Raw genomic sequence first — 19612 nt, 5'->3', positions numbered from 1 at the left:
CTTTCTAGGCAACAGTGGGTTCCATAAACCAAACCTCTCTTGGGGTAAGTTTTGAAGAGGTAAGGGAAAAAAAAAAAAAGTAAACAGGGTAATGGTAATCACATAGCAGACTACAAAAGTGATATGTTCATCTGCAAGATGAGGCAGGGTTGGAACAAACACTACAGACAAGAACTATGAGATTAAAATGCAATGAATGAAACCAGGCATGGCAGCTTAAGCCTATAATCTTTTCCTACTTGACAGGCAGAGATTGGGGGATTTGTAGCTTTGGGCTAGCCTAGCACAAAAGTTCAAGAGACTCCATTTCAATTAATGGCTAGGCTTAGGGGCATATGCATGTTATCCCAGCTGAAGGTAAAGCACAAAGAGGAGGCTCACAGTCCAACCTGCCCAGGAATAAAGCAAGTTCCCATCCTGAAAAATATATAAGGCAAAAAAAGGAACTGGTGGAGAAACCTAGTCAGGAAGCATGAGGCTAAAGTTCAAACACCAGGACCAGGGCTGGGGATGTGGCTTAGTGGTAGAGTGTGTGTCTAGCATGCTCGAAGACCTGGGTTCGATTCCTCAGCATCACATAAAGAGAAAAAGCCGGAAGTGGCATTGTGGCTCAAGAATGCTACCCTTGAGCAAAAAAGAAGCCATCGACAGTGCTCAGGCCCTGAGTCCAAGTTGTACGACTGGCAAAAAACAAAAAAAAAAAAAACACGTTAGTACCACACACACACATACACACACACACGCACACACACACACACACACACACCACACAAAGACAAAGTGTGAGGGGAAGGAATAACACTGTCCAAAATGTACTGTTAAGTAACTGTAACCCCTCTATACTTAAATTAAAGCTGCAGTGCACAAATACACACACAGTCTATGCTGTGCATGTAAGCCACATAGGTTATTCTAAACTTTATAGTAGTCATATAAGATGTAATAAAAAGAAACAGGTGATGTTAATGTTAACCATGTTTTCTACTCCATAGAGCTAAGATGTTAGCATGTTACTAGGTAGTAACACACATTTTTAATTCAGTACTTTGCATGCTTTTTTCATACTTCAAGCACATCTCAACTCCAACAAGTCACATTTCGAGTGTCAACAGCCACGTGAGGCTGGTGAAAACCACAAGGGACAGACTTGCCATACAGAAATTTCATAGTAAATGAGCCAGAGACTTGCCATCAAAAAGAGAGCGGGGGGAAATCAAATCCAAGAAACCAATACAGGATTTCTTGATGTCATTCACATACTTAGCTTCACAAAATAAATTCCTTTCCCCTTTCATCCTTCATCTCCGATTTCCTTACAAAAATAACACTCTTCAGAGGACCAACTCAAATAGGCAGAAACAAGCTACACTGAAAGTAACAATGAATTTATTCAGAGTAAACACCCGATACTTCACCAGGTATAAACAAGGGAGGAAAAGGATCCATTAAGTCAGTCACAGTTTTAAAAACTGCTGTCACCAAGCCCGTACTTAACACTTACCTAAATAGCTAAGAATTCAGAAAAGGTGTCACTTTGGAATACAAACAGTCCTGGAAGTACTACAATCTGATGCAAAACCTCTGGGCTTTGAACAAAGGAAAAATAAGCAAGTAATTTTAGATCCTCCATTAGCGGATCTCACCAATTAGAATGTGATGTAACCATCATCAAGAGATGACATTTTTTTCTCCCTTTTCCTGAATAAACAAACTGGAGACAAAAGTCAATCTCATGAACTGGGAAACCTTAAACCTTGTCCATCATAGAGGCCCATCTATTTGCAAGAAGGAGAATACTCTCTTGGAGGTGCTTGGTTGGCTAATGTGTTTCAGTAAAACACAAGGATGGCAACCGAAGACCTATCCTGGGTGAACTCTTCCAAAGAAATCTACAACCTTATCTAGGCTTTTAAAAGCCAAGAGCTCTGCAATCAACTAGCAATGTCTGCCATGTCCACATAATACTGGGGACCCCTCAGCTCAAATGCTGATCTCTATCTAATCCCTCTGCACAAAAGCTGTAAAATAACACAAGGGCAGGAAGAAGAGTGTTGCTATCATTTCATGTTCCTGTTTGCCAATATCCAGGAGACATGATGGGCCCCACAATAACACATACATAGGCACATAGATGCTCTCAGAAATGAAAATAGCAAGAGAATTATGGAGAAAGCCTATCCAATAAGCCTCTTCTTTCCAACTGGGGAGAGTACATGGCAAATTAAGCTTTGGTGCCTGCCACAGCCCAGATTAAAGTGTTTCCCAAAGGCCTTTTGGTTACCAATCTGTGGTATTGCTGGAAGGTAGTGGAAGGTGGGGCCTAATGGAAGGAAGTTACATCATTAAGGATGTGTTCTTAAAGGAGAAATTGGGACCCTGGCCCTTCTTTCTTTTCCTCTTCCCACTCTCCCTTTTTTCTCCGGTCTTTCTCTGCCTCTCCTTCTCCCACCCTCTCTCTCCCCGCTGCTCATTCACCATATGGTCCTACCATTGAGACACAATTTTTTCTTTCTTCTAAGTTGATCATGTCCGGTATTTTGCCACAGCAATAGAAATCTGACAAACAAAATGGCTATCTCCGCTAAACCTTTGTGAATAACAACTATTCCTGAGCAGACACGTGGCTTTTAATTCATCTATCACCTGGCTGTACTGGCAGAGAAGGAAGTGTGACAGTGACCCAAAAGCCAGTTCAACATCTGGCTCTGCCCCATTAGTTGTGGATCTCTGCTCTCCCTGGGCTCCAGATCACACCCTCTTCCCAGGGTTGATGGCATTAAATGAGAACTTAGTTGAGCATTTGTTGCAGAGATCTTAAGCAACAGCTATTAACAAACAGGGACCATTTATAGTATTCAGTGTGCTCAATACTTTTCCAGTATCTTCAAACATGTCTCAGTAAATCATCATAAGGACACAAGCACCACTGAAAGTATGCCCGTTTTACAGACAAAAAAACAAATGGCTACAAATAAATAGCTGCAAAATTGAGATTCAAAAGGAGGATAACCTTGAGGGACACACAAAGGCACAATACTTATGTGCACCTGATTATATGAAATAGTATTTATGGAAATGAACTCCAGAAAATGGAAACAAGAGGTTTTTGGTTTTAGGTTGGTTTTTTTTTTTTTTGGTTGCTGTTTCTGTTTTGTTTTCTTTTCTTTTTTTTTTTTTTCGTTCCTTTATTTTCTTTGGGGGAGCAAGGGAGCACAGAAATGGAGGGAGCAAAGGGTGAACAAAGGCAACCGCGGTACTCACTAGACACCACATAAAATGTGAACTATACAACTTATGAGGGGAACAGGAGGGGAAAACTGGGAGCGAGCCAGGGAAGAGATGATACTATCCAAAAAGTAATGCACTCTTTACCTGGCTTATGTAACTGTAACCCCTCTGTGCATCACCTTAAAAAAAACAAAACTGAGACTCACTCTAGCATCTGTGCAACTGGAAAGTAATAATCATTTGCTTCAGCTCTTCAACAGGAAAAGCAGAGTAACTTCCACAGACTCCGTTCATATGGTCAGTCTTCCGAAAATTTTCCAGAAAGTCAAATTCTTCCTTCACTTTGCATCATAAGCAGACACAGAAATCTCAAGACCAACACCCTCCTTGTCTCACTTTAAATCCTTCTTCTAGAAAGCACAAACCTGAAACAATGTTCAGAAAGAACCCAAATGCTAAGGCTAGCACCTTCTAGCACCTCTTTTCAAACTGAACAACTAAGAAAATGAGGAGCTAATGTCTAAAACTCAAGAGATTTCCTATACTTTCTGATCTCATGTAAGAAACAGAAAATAACTAGTTTAGAGAGCAACTGGGTGGATAAGAAAGAAGGCAAGCATGGACTAACAACATGTTCTAGAAAACTTAAATCTCTGCCTAAATACATTCAGAATCACCACGATACAGACAACATATGTCTAATCCACACAGCTTTGGCCAAGGTAGACAATTAGTACTTCTCATCCAAGAAAAAAATTAATAAAGGTCAGTTCTGGCAAACCAAAATCCTTAACTAGATTCAAATCGCTCTTTTTAATTGATCAAGCTAGCCGAGATCACAAATAGAAGTCAACACATTACTGTGTAATATTTATGCAGCAGGCCACTTGAAGAGCCAAAAAAAGGACACACTAAGACAGCTGGGCTTTGACTTTACAGACCAGATAGACAGGAATGAAGTCACATCATCAGCCAACAATGCATATGCTCACACTATTCTGCACCACCAGGTCAGGCAATATTAAGTCCCAAACATACACTGGAAAGAAAAAGAAAAAAAAAAAATCCACCTGTCCCTCAGGTAGAAATCACCCATACAGGGCTGACAAAGCCCTCCAGGGACTAGATGAGCGTTGTAAATAACCACTGCGGGCCAGGTGTGCACCCTGTTCCCAGGGGCAGTCACTATTTAATTCTAGCTTGCTGTTGTTACCAAGCAAGAGCACAGGCCCTAGGCTCCTATACTTCCATTTTCCAGGAGCAACCCAGCCTTTCGTGGGAAGCTGCCAGGAGAGTAAGGGATCCTATTGGTTTGGTTCAGCATTATTCACCACCCCGCCAATGTCTAAAACAGTGCCTGGCACAGTACACTGTACCAGGGAAACAGTTGCTGTTTTGTTGTGCTCAAGTGAAATATATCTGGCCACCTGAGCCACACCTTCAGCCCTTTTACTTTTGGTTTATTTTTTCAGATAAGAATCTATATGCAGACAGATTGAGGTCTGCATCCTCCATTTTCCTGCCTCATCTCCTAAGTGCTAGGATTACAACTGCACACCACACCTGGCCCCCAATTTTTTAACTCAACTTTTTATTTTAAGCACACTATAGCATAGTAGCTAATAGAGTACCTTTTGGACAAATTCCCCTTGAAGAACTCCAGGTTATCCCAACAGTGTGCCCTTCTCTTTTCTAGAATGAGACACAAGATTTAAAACAGGCTGTGTGTTCTCATTTTACACAGACTCTTTCCTCTGCAACCTGATCATAAATGACAGGAAACAATTTTTCATACCATCCATAACTTTGTTGGCATGAGAAAACCTCTGATTTTTTTTACCTGAACTTCAGGAGAAATAAAGTAGGATGCTCATTTTAAAAGTTAAAAAAAAAAAAAAAAAAAAAGATTGGGCAATGGTGGCTCACACCTGTAATCTAGCCACTCAGGAGGCTGACATCTTAAGATAGTGGTTGGAAGCCAGCCTAGGCAGCAAAGTCTGTGAGACACTTATCTCCAATTAACCACCAGAAAAACAGAAGTGACGCTGTGGCTCAAAGTGGCACTTCGAACTAGCCTTAAGCAAAAGAGCTCAGAGACAATACCCAGGCCCTGAATTCAAGCCCTATGAATGACCAAAAAAAAATAGGACAGGGTAGCACAAACCTGAAATTCCCGCACCTAGGACCAGGAGGCTAAAGCAGGAAGATCCCAAGTTCAAGGCCAGCCTGAGCCACATAAGCAAGACCTAATCTCAAAATTACTTTTAAAAAAAATCAATCAATTAAGCCAGGAACTGGTAGCTCACACCTGTAATCCTAGCTACTCAGGAGGCTGAGATTTGAAGATCGGGGTTTGAATCCAGCCTGGACAGGAAAGTCTAGAAAACTCTTTGTCTCCAAGTAACTACAAAAAGAAGAGGAGGAGGAGAAAGAAATGGAACTATGGCTTTAGTGTAGTAGAGTGCTAGCTTTGAGCTCAGGAACCCCATCCAGGCCCTGAATTCAAGACCTAGATTGGCACCAAAAAAAAGTATATATACATATATATGCATATTTATCTGGGTATGTATGTACATCATCCTGTCAAATCAATAAGGTATTATGATGTTACATTTAATGGTGAAAGACAGACTAAGATTAAGCAATGTCCCAATTTCTGAGAGATATTGGCAGGGTCAGGATTTGAAGCCATCTAGGTCCTGTCATAGTTTTTCCTGTCATAGTTTTAAAAAGAGATTATGGACCTAATTAATTTTTGGCAGTACTGGGGATTGAACTTGGGGCTTCACGTTTGCTAGACAAGAGTTCTACCACTTGAGCTACATCGCTAGTCCTTCCACTGCCTCGGATACTTCTGATATTTAGGGTACCTATCCACCTTCTTTCTGCAACATTACTAACTAACCCTGGTGTAATTTACATAGTGCTTTTCCATCTGCTTTTGACCTCCCTCAACTTCACAAGTGATGTCACATGACTCAAGAGACACCAACCTAAGCAGCTCCTGCTTCTAATCAAGAACCAGGCTCAGCTGCTATTTCCCAAGGGAGCTCTCCAATCACAAGCCTGGGTCAGGTCCCTGTATCCAATCTCTGGGACTCTGTTACTGGCTTTGAGAAGTAAATTTCAGTACAGTCACTTGAGCGCCATCATGAAAAAAACAACAACACACAAAGCAGAAATTAAGTCATCTTTTCTTACTTCCCCTGGTGAACCAGTATGCCTGTTCACTGAATTTCTACAATGAAACACAGGCATCCATGACTCAAGATCTACCCATTGAAGATATTCCATAACGAGGTTCAACAGGCTAACTGAAGAGTTAGCACTGTAGGAACCAAGCTGACAGGAAGTATATCCCACTAATCACAACATGCATTTGACCTGCAGATTACAAAAAGACCACAACCCTCCCAAGATGCCCAGAATTGATGGCCCCTAAAATTTCAAATGAATACTGGAAGCCAATTAGTTATGAGAGAGGAAAATAACTCCAAAGGAATCAAAAGTCTTGCTCAAGATCTCCAAGCTGATGAGTTAGGTCCCACAGATAGTTCACTCCAAAGGAAAAAATTCAGAACCCCAAACTGTCTCTTGCTAACCACAACTTAACTCCCCTCTGCCCTTTTCCTGAAGTCCTTTGTGACTCATAACCTGTAGCCTACACTCTGGTAACATACGGTATAATAAAAATACCTCATGATTCTAAAGTAACCAGAGTGTAGGCCCCAAACAGAAGTTCTCAAATTACTAACCAAATCATTTACATTATTTTGAAAATGAGTGGAATGACAAAACTCACCACCAACAAATTCAGACTCTCTCCACAGTTATTACCAGCTTATTCAGAAGCTACACTGATCTGCTGAAAGGATGTCTCTATGATGTAACCAAATAAAATCCTATGCTAATTGCATTGCCTCCTTATTCAACCAAGGCAAATATAGGAAGGCACCTTGATTTCTAACAGGGTTTATGGTACTTACTTCTATAGGCAAAGTAACATGGTGAGAGATTCAAAGCTGAAGCTGTCTTTGAACTGGCCCTCCTTTATAATTAGGAAAAAGAGCTTTTAAACTATCTTCAAACAGCATCTGGTCTAAAATTCAAACTGATAAGAGAAACCTAGTAAGCCATGTGACCTTAGACAAGTAACAACGTCCTTCAGTTTTATTTTCCTAATCCTATAACTACCCTATGATGATTTCCTTTTCTGGAGAGGATTGAGATGTAGAAAATACCCAGGCTGGGAATGTGGCTTAGTGGTAGAGTGCTTGCCTAGCATGCATGAACCCCTGGGTTCCATTCCTCAGTACCACATGAACAGAAAAGGATGGAAGTGATGCCGTGGCTCAAGAGGTAAAGGCTTGAGCAAAGGAAGCTCAGGGACAGTGTCTAGGCCCTGAGTTCAAGCCCCAGGACTGGCAGGGGGAAAAAAATACCCAGGCAGTGTCTACATCATGCTTGACTCAGTGTGAGTACTTATAGCTGCTGTGCCCATTTTAGAGATTAAAAGGCTGAGCACCATTTGCCCAAGGAAGCTGCTGCAATGGGCTGAGACTTTCAGTCTCTGGTGTCCTGAAGGGATTTCTGATTTTAAGAGTTACTTATAGCGGCCAGTACCAGAGGCTCATGCCTGTAATGAGCTTTTCTGGACACTGGGATCTCAAGATCCTGATTCAAAGCCAGCCCAGACAAGAAAGTCTGTGATATTCTTATCTCCAACTAACTACCAAAAATGTCAGAAGTAGAGGAATGCTGAAGTGGAAGAATGACAGCCTTGAGGGGAAAAGATAAGGAACAGCACTCAGGCCCTCAGTTGAAGCCTAGTACCTGCATGCACTTCAAAAAAAAAAAAAAGGAACGAGGAGGAGGAGGAGAGGAGGGGAGGAGGGAGAGGAAGAGGAAGAAGAGGAAGAGAAGAGAAAGAAAGATGGAAGGAAAGAAGGAAAGGGGTACTTACAATATCTAGAATTCCCAGACCTCCAGTACCACCAGCACCCAAAAATATTAGATAACTTGCTCACAACAACCTACCAATCCAGGAGTGGCTCAAAGACTCTCAGCCTCCAAACTGAACAGAAACACTTCCAGAAAAGTGTTACTTAAAAAAAAGAAAAAAAAAAGCAAGAATCACTTATACCCATTGCTTTACCAATAAACCTTCTTGACAATTCTTAGGAAGTTTTAGAAAAGACAACCTTGAAGTCAACAACTAATCCCTCACTAATCTGGACTATGCTTTTCTGCTTAGCAAATTGCTCTAGGGGGAGAGGGGTGCGTGCACATATGTGTAAATACACGTGCCAGTACTTGGCGTTGAACTCAGGGTCTGGGCACTGTCCCTTAGCTTTTTAACTTAAGGCCTACTTGAACCACAGCTTCACTTCTGGCTTTTTGGTGGTCAATCTGAGCTTAAGAGACTCAGATTTTCATGCTGGCTCGCCTCAAACCTTGATCCTCAGATCTCAGCCTCCTGAGAAGCTAGGATTACAGGTGTGAGCTATGGGCAACCAGCAGCTTCATCTAAAGAATTCCAAATCAATTCATCATCTGATTTTAAGTGCACTGCAAAATGTATGTGGCTGCGATGCTATAACTCAGATAGCTCTTTGATTCATATCGTAGCTGATCCAAATTCCTCAAAAGTATACCATGGCATTATACAACACCCTGCTTCCCTCTGCTCTTTAGAAAGATAGTATCACAGACCCAAAAATACGAGCAGTTGTCCTATTTTCTTCCATGGAAGTATATTACATATCCATGAACCGTGCTTCTATTTCTTCTGTTTCAGTTGCTAGATTTCAGCAGCCAACTGTGTCACTTTGCTACTCCCCCAAAATAGCTGAAACTGAGTTCAAAATCACATTTGGTTGTTTGGCCAGAAAAATCATATTCCCAATTTCTGCAACAACAGTGAGGCCATAGCTAGGACTAGAGTACTTACTCCCTGGCATATAGATCTGACTTTGTGAATATTCACAAACTGGGGGCGAGAGTTTCTTCAAGAGTCACACAGGTGAGAATTTAAAACAGACCACTGCTGGCTTCCCATTGAAACTCCAAAGTGACAGGAGCCAAGCAGAACAGTGTCATAGTTTCAGACACGGAATGCACAAACAAAGCTCAAGGAGAGGAATTAACAAGTAGAGATGCAGGACCCGGAAACTGTCTACCCAGGGATTTGGGAGAGTCACGTTTCAAGCCTGCAGGAAGCATCTAAAGCAGAGAGAGCACAGCCATGCTCTGCAATGTGCGTGAAGAGGATCTCGGACCCACAGGGACACTCTCACTCCTTTAACCTCAAGTCTACCAATTCTACTCTCAGAGCATGGCCTGACTGGTCCTCATCCTGCCATTCAAAGCCAGGCACAAAACCTCAAGATGCACTGTTTAATGTATAATAAAAATGTATGTACAGGGCTGGGAATATGGCCCAGTGGCAAGAGTGCTTGCCTCCCATACAAGAAGCCCTGGGTTCGACTCCCCAGCACCACATATATAGAAAATGGTCAGAAGTGGCGCTGTGGCTCAAGTGGCAGAGTGCTAGCCTTGAGCAAAAAAGAAGCCAGGGACAGTGCTCAGGCCCTGAGTCTAAGGCCCAGGACTGGCAACAACAACAAACAAACAAAAATTGTATGTTCAAAGCCCAGAGCTGGTGGCTCAGGCCTGTAATCCTAGCTATGTCAGGAGGCTGAGATCTGAGGATTGCAGTTTAAAGGTAGAACAGTCTGTGAGACAGTTACCTCCAATTAGCAAGACGTCTTAAGAGAAGTGTATCTCAAGTAGTAAGAGTGTGAAAAAGCCAGACAAGAATATGAGTATATACATTTACAAATAAATATGTTTCCATCCACAGTTGTCATTGGCCATTCCACTGTCCTCTCCCATAGATTCCATGCAGATTTCCCCAACATACATTTCTTAAGACTTACCATTTACCGTGTGGTGCCAAGTGCAGACTGGACTCTCATCTGAGCCTCATAACAAGGCCTAAGGAGTCGGAATACCAACACCAGCCCACTTCCCAAAGCAGAGAAAACATAGGTACAGAGAAGTTAAATAACTTGTCTAAGGTAGCACAGCTAGCAATAGGCTTGGTTCCAGGGAACAAATTCTTGCTATATTATATTCTCATACAACTCTCAATAGAAAAAAAAAATGAAATAAAGGCGTTAAGAAGTGATAGGTTCCCAAATACTCTACTTGCTATATGGTGACCAAACAATACACCCAATTTGTGCAAAATGACTAACTACTAGATGGGTACCAAAGTTGTCAACGTGCCAGCTGCCTCCTACCCCTCCAAAAGTAAAACAGCAATACCATCCAATTCAGTTAGGGGGCTTCAAAAGAGCAACTGAGCACACCTGATGAACTCTCATTCTTCCACCCAGCCCTAAAAACACTAAAAAATTTTTAAACATTAACCACACAAAGCTGGGCACAGGTGGACTATTAACCACCAAGAATAAGTCAATCCAGACAAGCACCAGTGGCTCACACCTGTAATCCTAGCCACTCAGGAGGCTGAAATCCCATAATCATGGTTTAAAGCCAGTCCAGGCAGGAAAGTCCCTGAGATGCTTATCTCCAATTAACCAACAGAAAACCAGAAGTGGCGCTGTGGCTTCAGTGGTTGAGCTGAAGAGCTCAAGGACAGTGTCCAGGCCCAGAGTCCAAGCCCCACAACCAACAACAACAAAAAAAAGTCAACCCAAGTCAGTAACAAGATAATCCGTTTTTACAGGTGGGCACCTGATTTTCAGAGTGCACAGAATACTGCCAGCCCTAGGCTTGTCTTTTGTTTGCTTTTTTAGGATTCCTTTTTTTTCCCCCTGCAGTTGAGATGGTTACTCCCATTCCTCAGATCAGGAACTGGAAGTTACCTAACACTTTAATCCTTTGCAAATATTTTCTTAGGGCCTAAATCATGCACAGCCAACCTCAGCCTGATGTGAGCTCGGCCACCTCGTCCTGGGACAAATTCAGCAACCGTTGCCAAATTCCATACGTGGCTACTCGGCTCTCACAGCCTGCTGGGAGCAAGCTCTTCCTCTCAGGCTTTTTCCCTTCTTGGAGCTGCTCCCTCTCCTGCATCAGTAGCCACTGGCCTGACCTATATCCACACAGGTGATCTAAAGGAGAGAGAGGGACAGTCTTCCCTGGGTTCCTTTATAGTACTAGTTACACAAGACCTTGTACTTCTCACTAGGCCCAGCCAAATACCCAGTGCTGGTATCATCTCACAGTGATCTCTTCACAGGTGATCCGAGTGTCCCCAGAACTACTGGCCAGTATCAGGCACTTCGGATAGAATCTTAAGGCATGCATGTTCACTTTCCCCCATAAGCTTTAGATTACAACATCTGGCCATGAGAGATGAGCCCCAGAGATGAAAGTGCTAATCCTAATTGTTTTTTAATCTCCCTATTCCAAATGCACATGAATCATCTTCATCCTGCCTAGAAATGGCATTGCATTGTCCCACAAGGTGTGGGTAGAAAGGCTGAGTGGAAAACCTGGTTTAAGATCACTCCCACCAAGCCTGGCACGCAAACACCAGTCATTCAATTACTATGAAGATGAAGAATGCAAAGCCAGCCCAGACCCAGACGACACACTGAGTACAAGGCCAGCCTGCAGCAAAGAGCAATAGCGAGACCCCATCTCAACTACCATCACCACCACCTTTCATGGCAAAAGAAAAACGTTAAACTACCCACTAGCAGTACTATAGACCTTCCTCACCTAGACCAAAGTGCCTAGACTGTTCCCTTGATTCAGATGCCAGGAAAAACAGAAGTGGGAGGGAGGAAGGGAGGAAAAATGGAGGGAAAAGGGCTTCCCTAGTCATGATTATGCAAGAACATTTGAAACCATCTGAGATGAATAGGCAAGTCCCTTGCAATTGGTGCAATGGGTTTTTGTTAACTGAGGAGTTTTGTTGTTATTTTTAAAGAAAAAGAGAAATGTAAATCTAAAATATTTTTTAGCTTGGTTTCACAGCATTAAGTCATCAGCATTTCCCTGAAGAACTGCGTGTAAACAATATAATCTTGCAGTCAGGGGGGAGTGGTCCGCTGAACTCAGGCATTAAAGCTCTCCCAGGACCCTCCTTCCTCTACTGTCCAGTGATCCTGTTATGCCTTCTATTCATGCCCTAACTTCATCTACTCTGGTCTAACATCAAAGGTTTTAATTCCATAACCCTAATCAAAAGGACCCAGGGTAGAAGCTAGGAGAGTCTTTTCAAAACCAGACACCCTGGGGATGGGGGTAGTGAGGACTATTAGAATTTCACATCACACTTCTGAGAATCAGACTTTGGACTTGCAAATATTACTTCTGCCTTTCCCTAAGAAAGTCTTGAGAGATGCTCAGCTCATCTGAATAAAAGCCATGCACAAGCAAATACAGAAAAGAGCCTGCTTAGGAGAGTCAAGATTCTCTAGTCACCAATCTCCATCATCCAAGGGACACAACTTCCTACTGCCGATGATGCCTAGAAGGGATCAAACACCCACACAAAACATCAGAACCAAAGAATTCATTCTGAGGGCCAGAAGAAAAGAGATACATTTTTTTACTTAAAATTTTTGAATAGCTAGAGAATTTTAAAATAGATAACACCCTTTTCAAGTAACATATTTTACATCCTGTAAGAGGCAATTAAATTCCCAAAGATTAGAGCTATAGAATAAATATTAAAATAAATTTTCCTTAAAATTGAATATGTTGAGGATGCTGGGGGGGAGGGGGACACAGTGAGAATAAACAGAGTCTGACCATTGTTGGAGCTGAGGAGGAAACATAGAGGGCTCCATTATATTCTTCTGTCTGTACATATTATCTATAACAACTTTTAAAACATCTAGAAGAATGGAAGGGATCCAGTATCATGTTGGAAGACAGGTTGCCTTTGGCCTGAGGGCTTGAGGCCTGGCTCAATCAAACCCAGTGAGTGTTAGGCTGGCCCCCCAGGTTCAAGCCTCAGTACTGGCAATCAATAAATAAGCAAATAAATGCGACCTCACATCAGTTGGACTGCTGTTTTGAAACTGAAAAACTCAGCTGAGTGGCAGTGGCTCGTGCCTTTAATCCTAGCTACTCAGGAGGCTGTGGGGGGGGGGGGGGAATCCTGTGTAGCAAAGTGGGGAGATGGATGTACAATGAACCACCAAGAAGTCAGAACTGGAGCTGTGGTTCAAGTAGTAGAGTGCTAGCCTGGGGGGGGGGGGGGGGGAAGCTCAGTTCCAGAGTTTAAGCCTCAGTACCGAAATAAACAAACAAGCACTGTTTCTGATCCTGGGGGGGGGGGGAGTTGGAGGGGGAGAGACTCCTGCTAGGTGTTTCCGACCCCGTCTGTCCACAGCAGAAACTGGAATTTAAGATACAACTGAAAAGGTGGTGTGATTCTGAGGAACCTAATAAGATAATTAAAAGTAACACGAGATGTGGGTTAAGAGCCCACAAGGAGGACCCTAATCCGAAATGACAAACATGGTTTAATCCCGCATTTCAAGCTTGTAAAAAGCTTCTCAGGTGATGGGGGTGGAGGAGGGATGTGGAGGGCTCCCAGCACGAACTCCAGTTCCCTCCCCATTTCCAGCCGCCCAGAAGCAGCAGCAGCACCAGAGCCAAGCGCAACCCCTCTCTCCTCTGGGGAGAGATGGGTGTTGCAACACCACCCCACCCCACCTCAGAACCTGCGCTCTCCATCCTCGTAGAAAGGAGGTGGTCAGAGCTCGACGAGTGGCTCGGGGGCGCCCCCTGAGGTCCAGCGGCGTCACCACAACCTCGGAAAACCGAAAGCCCGAACCTTCCCTAGGCTGGGTGACATTGTAACTTTGCCTGCCGCCAAAACTGACCCTCTCTTCCAGAGGCCCTCTTCCAACCCACCCCCCCCCACCCCGTCTTCCCCAGGGCCTTCTAACATCTCGGTCCCTTCTTCCCCTTTCCCTAGGCTGTCGGGCAAGAGGCCAGGGGAGCTTTATCTCGCAACGTAGGCAGGTAAGGAAAATGAGGAAGATAATAAATCCAAACCCCACCAGTCCCCTTTTTGGATGTCAAGCTTTCCCAGACACCAGGAAAAAGAACATCACGGCTGGGAACACTGGCTGTCTCCCCAGGAAGGTGGCCAGCAAGGAAACTGGAAATGTGTGTTTCGCAAGGCTGCTCTTCGCAGCCTCCCACTGCCCCCTATTAAAAAAAAAAAGTGACCCTCACAAAGGATCCAGGGTGCACCTGAGCCAACTCCAAGGCCAAAAAAGGGGAGCCCAGCGGGGTGCAGGGGAGGGGATGATTAGTATACACTTAACAATGGTCTGAATGACAGAGGGGAGCAACTGTTTTGCATCAGACATGCCTTTCGACCCAGGTCCCACAGAGGCCGGACCCCGGGTGGGCAAACCCCAGGCCTCATGGGAGGAAGTATGGACACACGTCCTCGCTCGGCCCGGGAACGGGGTTTCAGGACTGTGAGCAAAGATACGCGCCGTTCTTGGCACCGGAGGATGCGCAGGAGAAGAGGGGTGCCAAAGAAAGGACCGTGTCCCTCAAGATCACCCTCGAAATTGAGACGAGGGCTCTTGTTGCCTGTCTCCCCACCGCCTCCCCCCACCCCCCGGAGCCAGCTCCTGAGCGAGGGCAGCGAGGGCGCCAGCACCGTGCTCCTGGGCGCACGACGAGGCTGGGGGAGCCGCTGCACCAAATCCGGGCGCTCTGGCTGCCGGGGGACAGGCGGCGGTGAAGCAGGGAAAGAAGAAACACAGGGAGACGTTCCTTGTTGGGTTTTTTTTTTCCCCCTTTCTTTCTAGATTCAGATAATCCTCACCTGCAAGCATCCAGTAAGTGGTGAATGAGAAGGCAAGAAAAACGGGAGATTCTATGTCCACGTAGGAGCCATGGAAGAAAGCACCCCATTTTTCCACCCCTTTCCCTAGCTAGGGCAGAGAATGTGGCCTCCATCCCCGGGGAGGGAGCTGGACAGCTTCGAGGGAGTTGGGGGTGCAGCCCCACGGGCCCTGCAAAAGGCGAGAGAGAGCAAGGTTCCTGGCCTTTACCCTCGCGAAGTGGAGAGGGGGGGTGTCTGCCAGCTGATGGCTGGAAGTGGAGGTCACTGAGCTACAACACCGTTACGTGCAGGGATTTATTACAGTCGTCCATGGCCAATATTGCTCCTGTCTTAACCTGACCAGAAAGGAACTGGTCTGGATCTGTCACTAGCGAGCAGCCTGCAAAAGGGCAAAGATGAAGGTAGGCAGGGCGCGGGAGACAGGAAAGGAAAAAAAAAAAAAAATCCGCCCTGGCGCGAACGACAAACCTAGTCACCGACCCGCCCCCTGCGCCCCGACCCCCCGCAGCCCAGCCAAGCAGAGGAGCGTACAAGAGGCCGAGGCAGGAGGAGGCTCGGACCTCCTTGTCTTCCCGCGGTGCCCAGACGACCCACCCTACGCCAGCCCTGGGAGCAGCCTCGCGCTGACACCCAGACGTAGCTAGCACCCCAGCCTCTGCTGGTGTGGGAAGAGGAGCCCCCCCACCACTGAGACCAGAATGCGAGCTGCTGCCCACATCCCAAATCTTCTGCGGACAGCCTCCTGCTTCCATCCCCGAACACCAGCCTTCCCTAAGGGTCTTAAGAGCTGCAAAGACACCCCCCCCCCTCCGGTCCCCGCCACCAAAGCTCAATACATCCCTACCTGAGCAAGGGGACCACCCCGGAACCCCACCATCACCCCCCCCAAACACACACACACACACACACACACACACACACACACACACACACACAGAAGCATCCTCTCCAAGGCTCCGGTCCGGTCTCCCGAGACGCTCTACAACTCCAGCGCTCGCGAACAGTGCGGGATTAGCGAAGCAAATCCCATTTCCTCCCGACTCCAGCCCCCCCCCCCCCGCCACGGGCCCCCAACCCAGAGTGATACCAGACCCCTGTAAACCCAACCCTATTCCCCGGCAAGCCCTTCCTGGCTCCACTCTCCCCGCGACCAACCTCCCTAAACGTTGCCATAGTCAGTGAAGCAAATCTTTGCTTCCCCGGCCCCTGGTCCCCCCTTCACCCTCTCCGGGGTCCCTAAGACTGGCGCCCGAGCTCCGCGCCCCAGCGACAAACTCTGCCCTACCCTGCGCGCGCGCGGGCCGGAGCCGGGAACGGGGCCGCGTCCCCCCAAGCGGCAGGCACTCACCCGGGAAGCACACGACATAATGGAGCACGGAACTGGTGATTTTCAGGAACAAAATCCACCAACACGGTTCCAGTAACCTCCGCATGTCCGAAAACGCACATCGAAAAGAGGAAAGCAGGGGGGGGTAAACTTGTTGAATAAGTTCTTGCTTCCGTGCGAGCCTCCGCGGAGCCCGGGCGCTTTCCCCGCTCGCCGGCTGCACGGGGGCCCCCCACGCTCGGCGGCGAGTCCCGCTGGAACCCGGGAAGCCGCCGAGCGCCCCTCCCGGAAAACCTCAAAAAGTGACCGGGGATGCAAAGCCACGCTGGGGGACGGTCCTCTCGGCGGAGAAGGGCTGCTTTCCGTTCAAAGCCAGGCGAACCGAGCGGGCAGGACGAAGAGTCGGCGGGCGGCGGCGATGCCCGGGGCCCGGGGCAGGCAGGGACCGGCTAGCAGGCGGCGGCGAGCAGCCGATGATCCCCAACTTGAGTCGGCAGCGCAGCCCGAGAGCCGGCGGGCAACGGCAGGGCTGAGCGAGGCGCGGCGCGGCGTCTCCGGGCTTCAGGCGGGCAGCTCCTTCCAGGGCCCCGGGAAGGAAGGAGGCATGTTTGCCAGCGGGGAAGGGGAGGGCAGAGGCGGGGGCAGCGCAAAGCCCCCCAGAAGAGAAACGGCCGGAGGAAACCGAGGAAAACACAAAGGCTCTCAGAGGGGCGCTGAGGCGAGGGCGCCTTCAGTCCATGCTCCTGAAAGTTGTGGCTCCGGCGCAGGCTGGGGAGAAACCGGGAGCGCGGGGCTGGAAACTGGCCATGCCTCCATACAGGAAGTAACATGTGAGCATGGATCCTGGCAGAGACTTTAAAGCCGGCGAGCGAGGAGGGAACGAGCGAGCGAGCTGGGGACGCGCGGCGACGGAGGCGCGCGAGCAGGGGGCGCGCGGGGACGGCGGGGGCGCGCGGCCCGGGGCGGCCAGTGGCGGGAGCGCGCTCTCCTCGCTCTTAAAGCGGCCACGCTCGGCTCCAGTCTCCGAGGGGGTCGCCCAACTCAGCAATCCAGGCGGGCCTTTGGGCTTTGGGGCTCCACTGGTGCAGTTGGGTGCCTGGAGTGACTTAGGCCGGATTTTGGAGAAGGAGGGGGCAACTGCCTGCTGGGGCCGCCGTGTCTTTGCCAGAATCCCGTTGTGTGAGCTCTTAAAGACGCTGCGCTCTCCGCGGGTTTGGCGAAATCGCCTGTCGGCATTGCTCGCGGATCCGGGACTTGGGGGGTGTGGGGGTGGCCTGGCCTGAATCTGGGGAAGGAAAGGAGGGAGGTAGTAGCCCGCTGTCTTTTTAGGGCGAGGAGGCTTTCTGATCGGTTTTACCGCCTAGGCATTGCCGCGGTGGGGCGCACAGCCCGCGCGCCCCCTGCCCAGCGCATTCTTGGACTTGGGAACAAAGCCCATCGGCCTTTGCTTTCAGGTTGCGTTGATTTTTTTTTTTTTTTTTTTTACCCTTTTCGTGCTTCCATTGGCGGAGTCCACCACTGGGGAGGTGGGGGAAGGGGAGGATATATTGATCCCAAGCTTGCAAAATTCCAGCCCAAGTCCCACACCCCCTTTCCCCGGAGCAGCAAGGGATCGGTGGCGGAGTTTAGCCAAGTCGCTGTTCCTTTGGAGAAGGTCGCCGCACCCGGGCCTGGTGGGGCGGAGAGCTCCGGAAGTGCGCCTCTCACCCCCGAGGGGTAAAAGCTAAGCCTCCCAGGAGAGCCACTAGGTCCTTTAGTCTATGTGGAGGCCGGGCGAGGTGGGGTGGGGGGTGGGGGGGAGGATGGGAAGGCTAGGCTAGTCGGTAATGAGTTTTGTCCCTAGGCTCTCCCAGAGAAAGAAAATCTTTATCGTTGAGACTTCTAAGCGCCCCATTTTCCCCTCTTAGTTTTGTGCTAAAAGTGGGGGAGGCGGGCTTTTGATTACATGTGTAATTAAGCCAAGGTAATTAGCCATTTGTAATTTTTGCCTAATTTTTCTGCCTCTGTTTAAAAAGCGATCATGACACGTTTTTAAATGTGTGCCTGCGGTTTGATCTCACTAGGGCGGGGCCCCACACCCAACCAAACTACCCAACCGGATTCCAGGTTTTCAAATAATACACAGATGTTCGCAAAGCTTCCCGCAAAACGTGATTAGGAAGCAGTTTCACACCCACACTTGCAAAGAAAAGGCTTTGAAAACTTAACCTTGGGGGTAACTAACTAATAAAAGCCAGGAAGTTCTCGGGGAGGGTCCAAGCTCTATCTTTAGCCCACCCTCCCCTGGCTAGAGAATGAGGCCACTTTGTTTGCTTTGGAATTTGAGGTTTTCCTGGTTTTGTTGGAGCACTGACTCCCCCCTGAGTGTTCTTGGGGACCACTTGTTCTTGGAAGGGCTTGGGGAGCTGGGGAGGGAGAGGATGTTTCTTTGTCAGAACTTGAGATCGGTGAGTGATGCCAACATACCTGACTGCCTTCTTAGTGGCCCACTGATAAAATAGGTAGGGGGGGAAAAATCGTCATCCTCTAACTTCTCTTTAAGCAGGGACGGTGCTGACTTCTTTGTACCAACCGTTTGCTGAGTCAGCGAATGCATTGAGCTCTTATTGTGTGCTAAGCATACTGTGCGCTGACAACAGGACAAGACACACAACAGCCTGCTTGCCTTCAAAGCTGTCAAGCCAAAGAGATGATGGTTTCAGGAGACACTGAAATGTGCAAAGGGAGGAAGGCAGCTTCCATAAGTAGGAAAATGTCCCATGTCTGGTGAGTGAATGACCATTCCTAGGAGCCCCATCTAATATTTCACATCCATTAGGTCTGGTGGCTGTTCTGGGGCCTTAGGCTGAACTTTACCCCCAAACGGATCTTGGAAACACAAACCCAGCTTCTATCAGCTTCCATATAACTTAAAAAAGAATAGGACTTCGCTACTCAAGAGGCTGAGATGTGAGAATGGAAGTTCAATCCAGTCCAGGCAGGAAAGTCCTTGAGCCTCATCTCCAGTTAACCACCAGAAAAGCTGAGAGTGGAGGTGTGGCTCAAGAGGTAGAGCTCTTGCCTTGGTCAAAATAAGTTCAGGGACAGTGACCAGGTCCTGAAATCAAACCACAGGACCAACATACACAACTGACAGAAGGAGAGAAGGCAGGGTGCTAGGGGAAAGAAAGGAAGCTGTTTTATAGGCATACTATACA

At 47.3% G+C, this 19612-nt stretch overlaps 1 protein-coding gene and 2 long non-coding RNA genes across 5 annotated transcripts in view; all 3 read right to left on the bottom strand.

Moving 5' to 3' along the window:
• The window catches only part of Ptprg (protein tyrosine phosphatase receptor type G), a 670876-nt gene extending 653629 nt beyond the window's left edge, over positions 1-17247 (bottom strand). For 2 of the 3 annotated variants that reach the window (XM_048356066.1, XM_048356067.1), the window contains exon 1: positions 16437-17247. In XM_048356066.1, coding sequence (XP_048212023.1) covers positions 16437-16521 — 85 coding nt within the window. In that variant the 5' untranslated portion in view covers positions 16522-17247. The remainder of the gene's footprint in view (positions 1-16436) is intronic. The other variant, XM_048356068.1, reaches the window with a different exon arrangement.
• LOC125358699 lies at positions 969-3103 on the bottom strand. The gene is made up of 2 exons (XR_007212357.1): positions 2489-3103; positions 969-2417 (listed from the first exon to the last, which is right to left on the bottom strand). It is a non-coding gene; the product is annotated as an uncharacterized LOC125358699 (long non-coding RNA).
• On the bottom strand, positions 5785-11267 carry LOC125358701. Its single transcript, XR_007212359.1, has 3 exons — positions 11254-11267; positions 6842-6845; positions 5785-6183 (listed from the first exon to the last, which is right to left on the bottom strand). It is a non-coding gene; the product is annotated as an uncharacterized LOC125358701 (long non-coding RNA).
• Positions 17248-19612: the final 2365 nt, after the last annotated feature.

Source organism: Perognathus longimembris, chromosome 10, assembly GCF_023159225.1.
Source record: "Perognathus longimembris pacificus isolate PPM17 chromosome 10, ASM2315922v1, whole genome shotgun sequence".
In the NCBI taxonomy this organism is placed as follows: domain Eukaryota; kingdom Metazoa; phylum Chordata; class Mammalia; order Rodentia; family Heteromyidae; genus Perognathus; species Perognathus longimembris.
The sequence above is the reverse complement of the archived record's forward strand: the minus strand, read 5'-3'. Positions and strand labels throughout refer to the sequence as shown.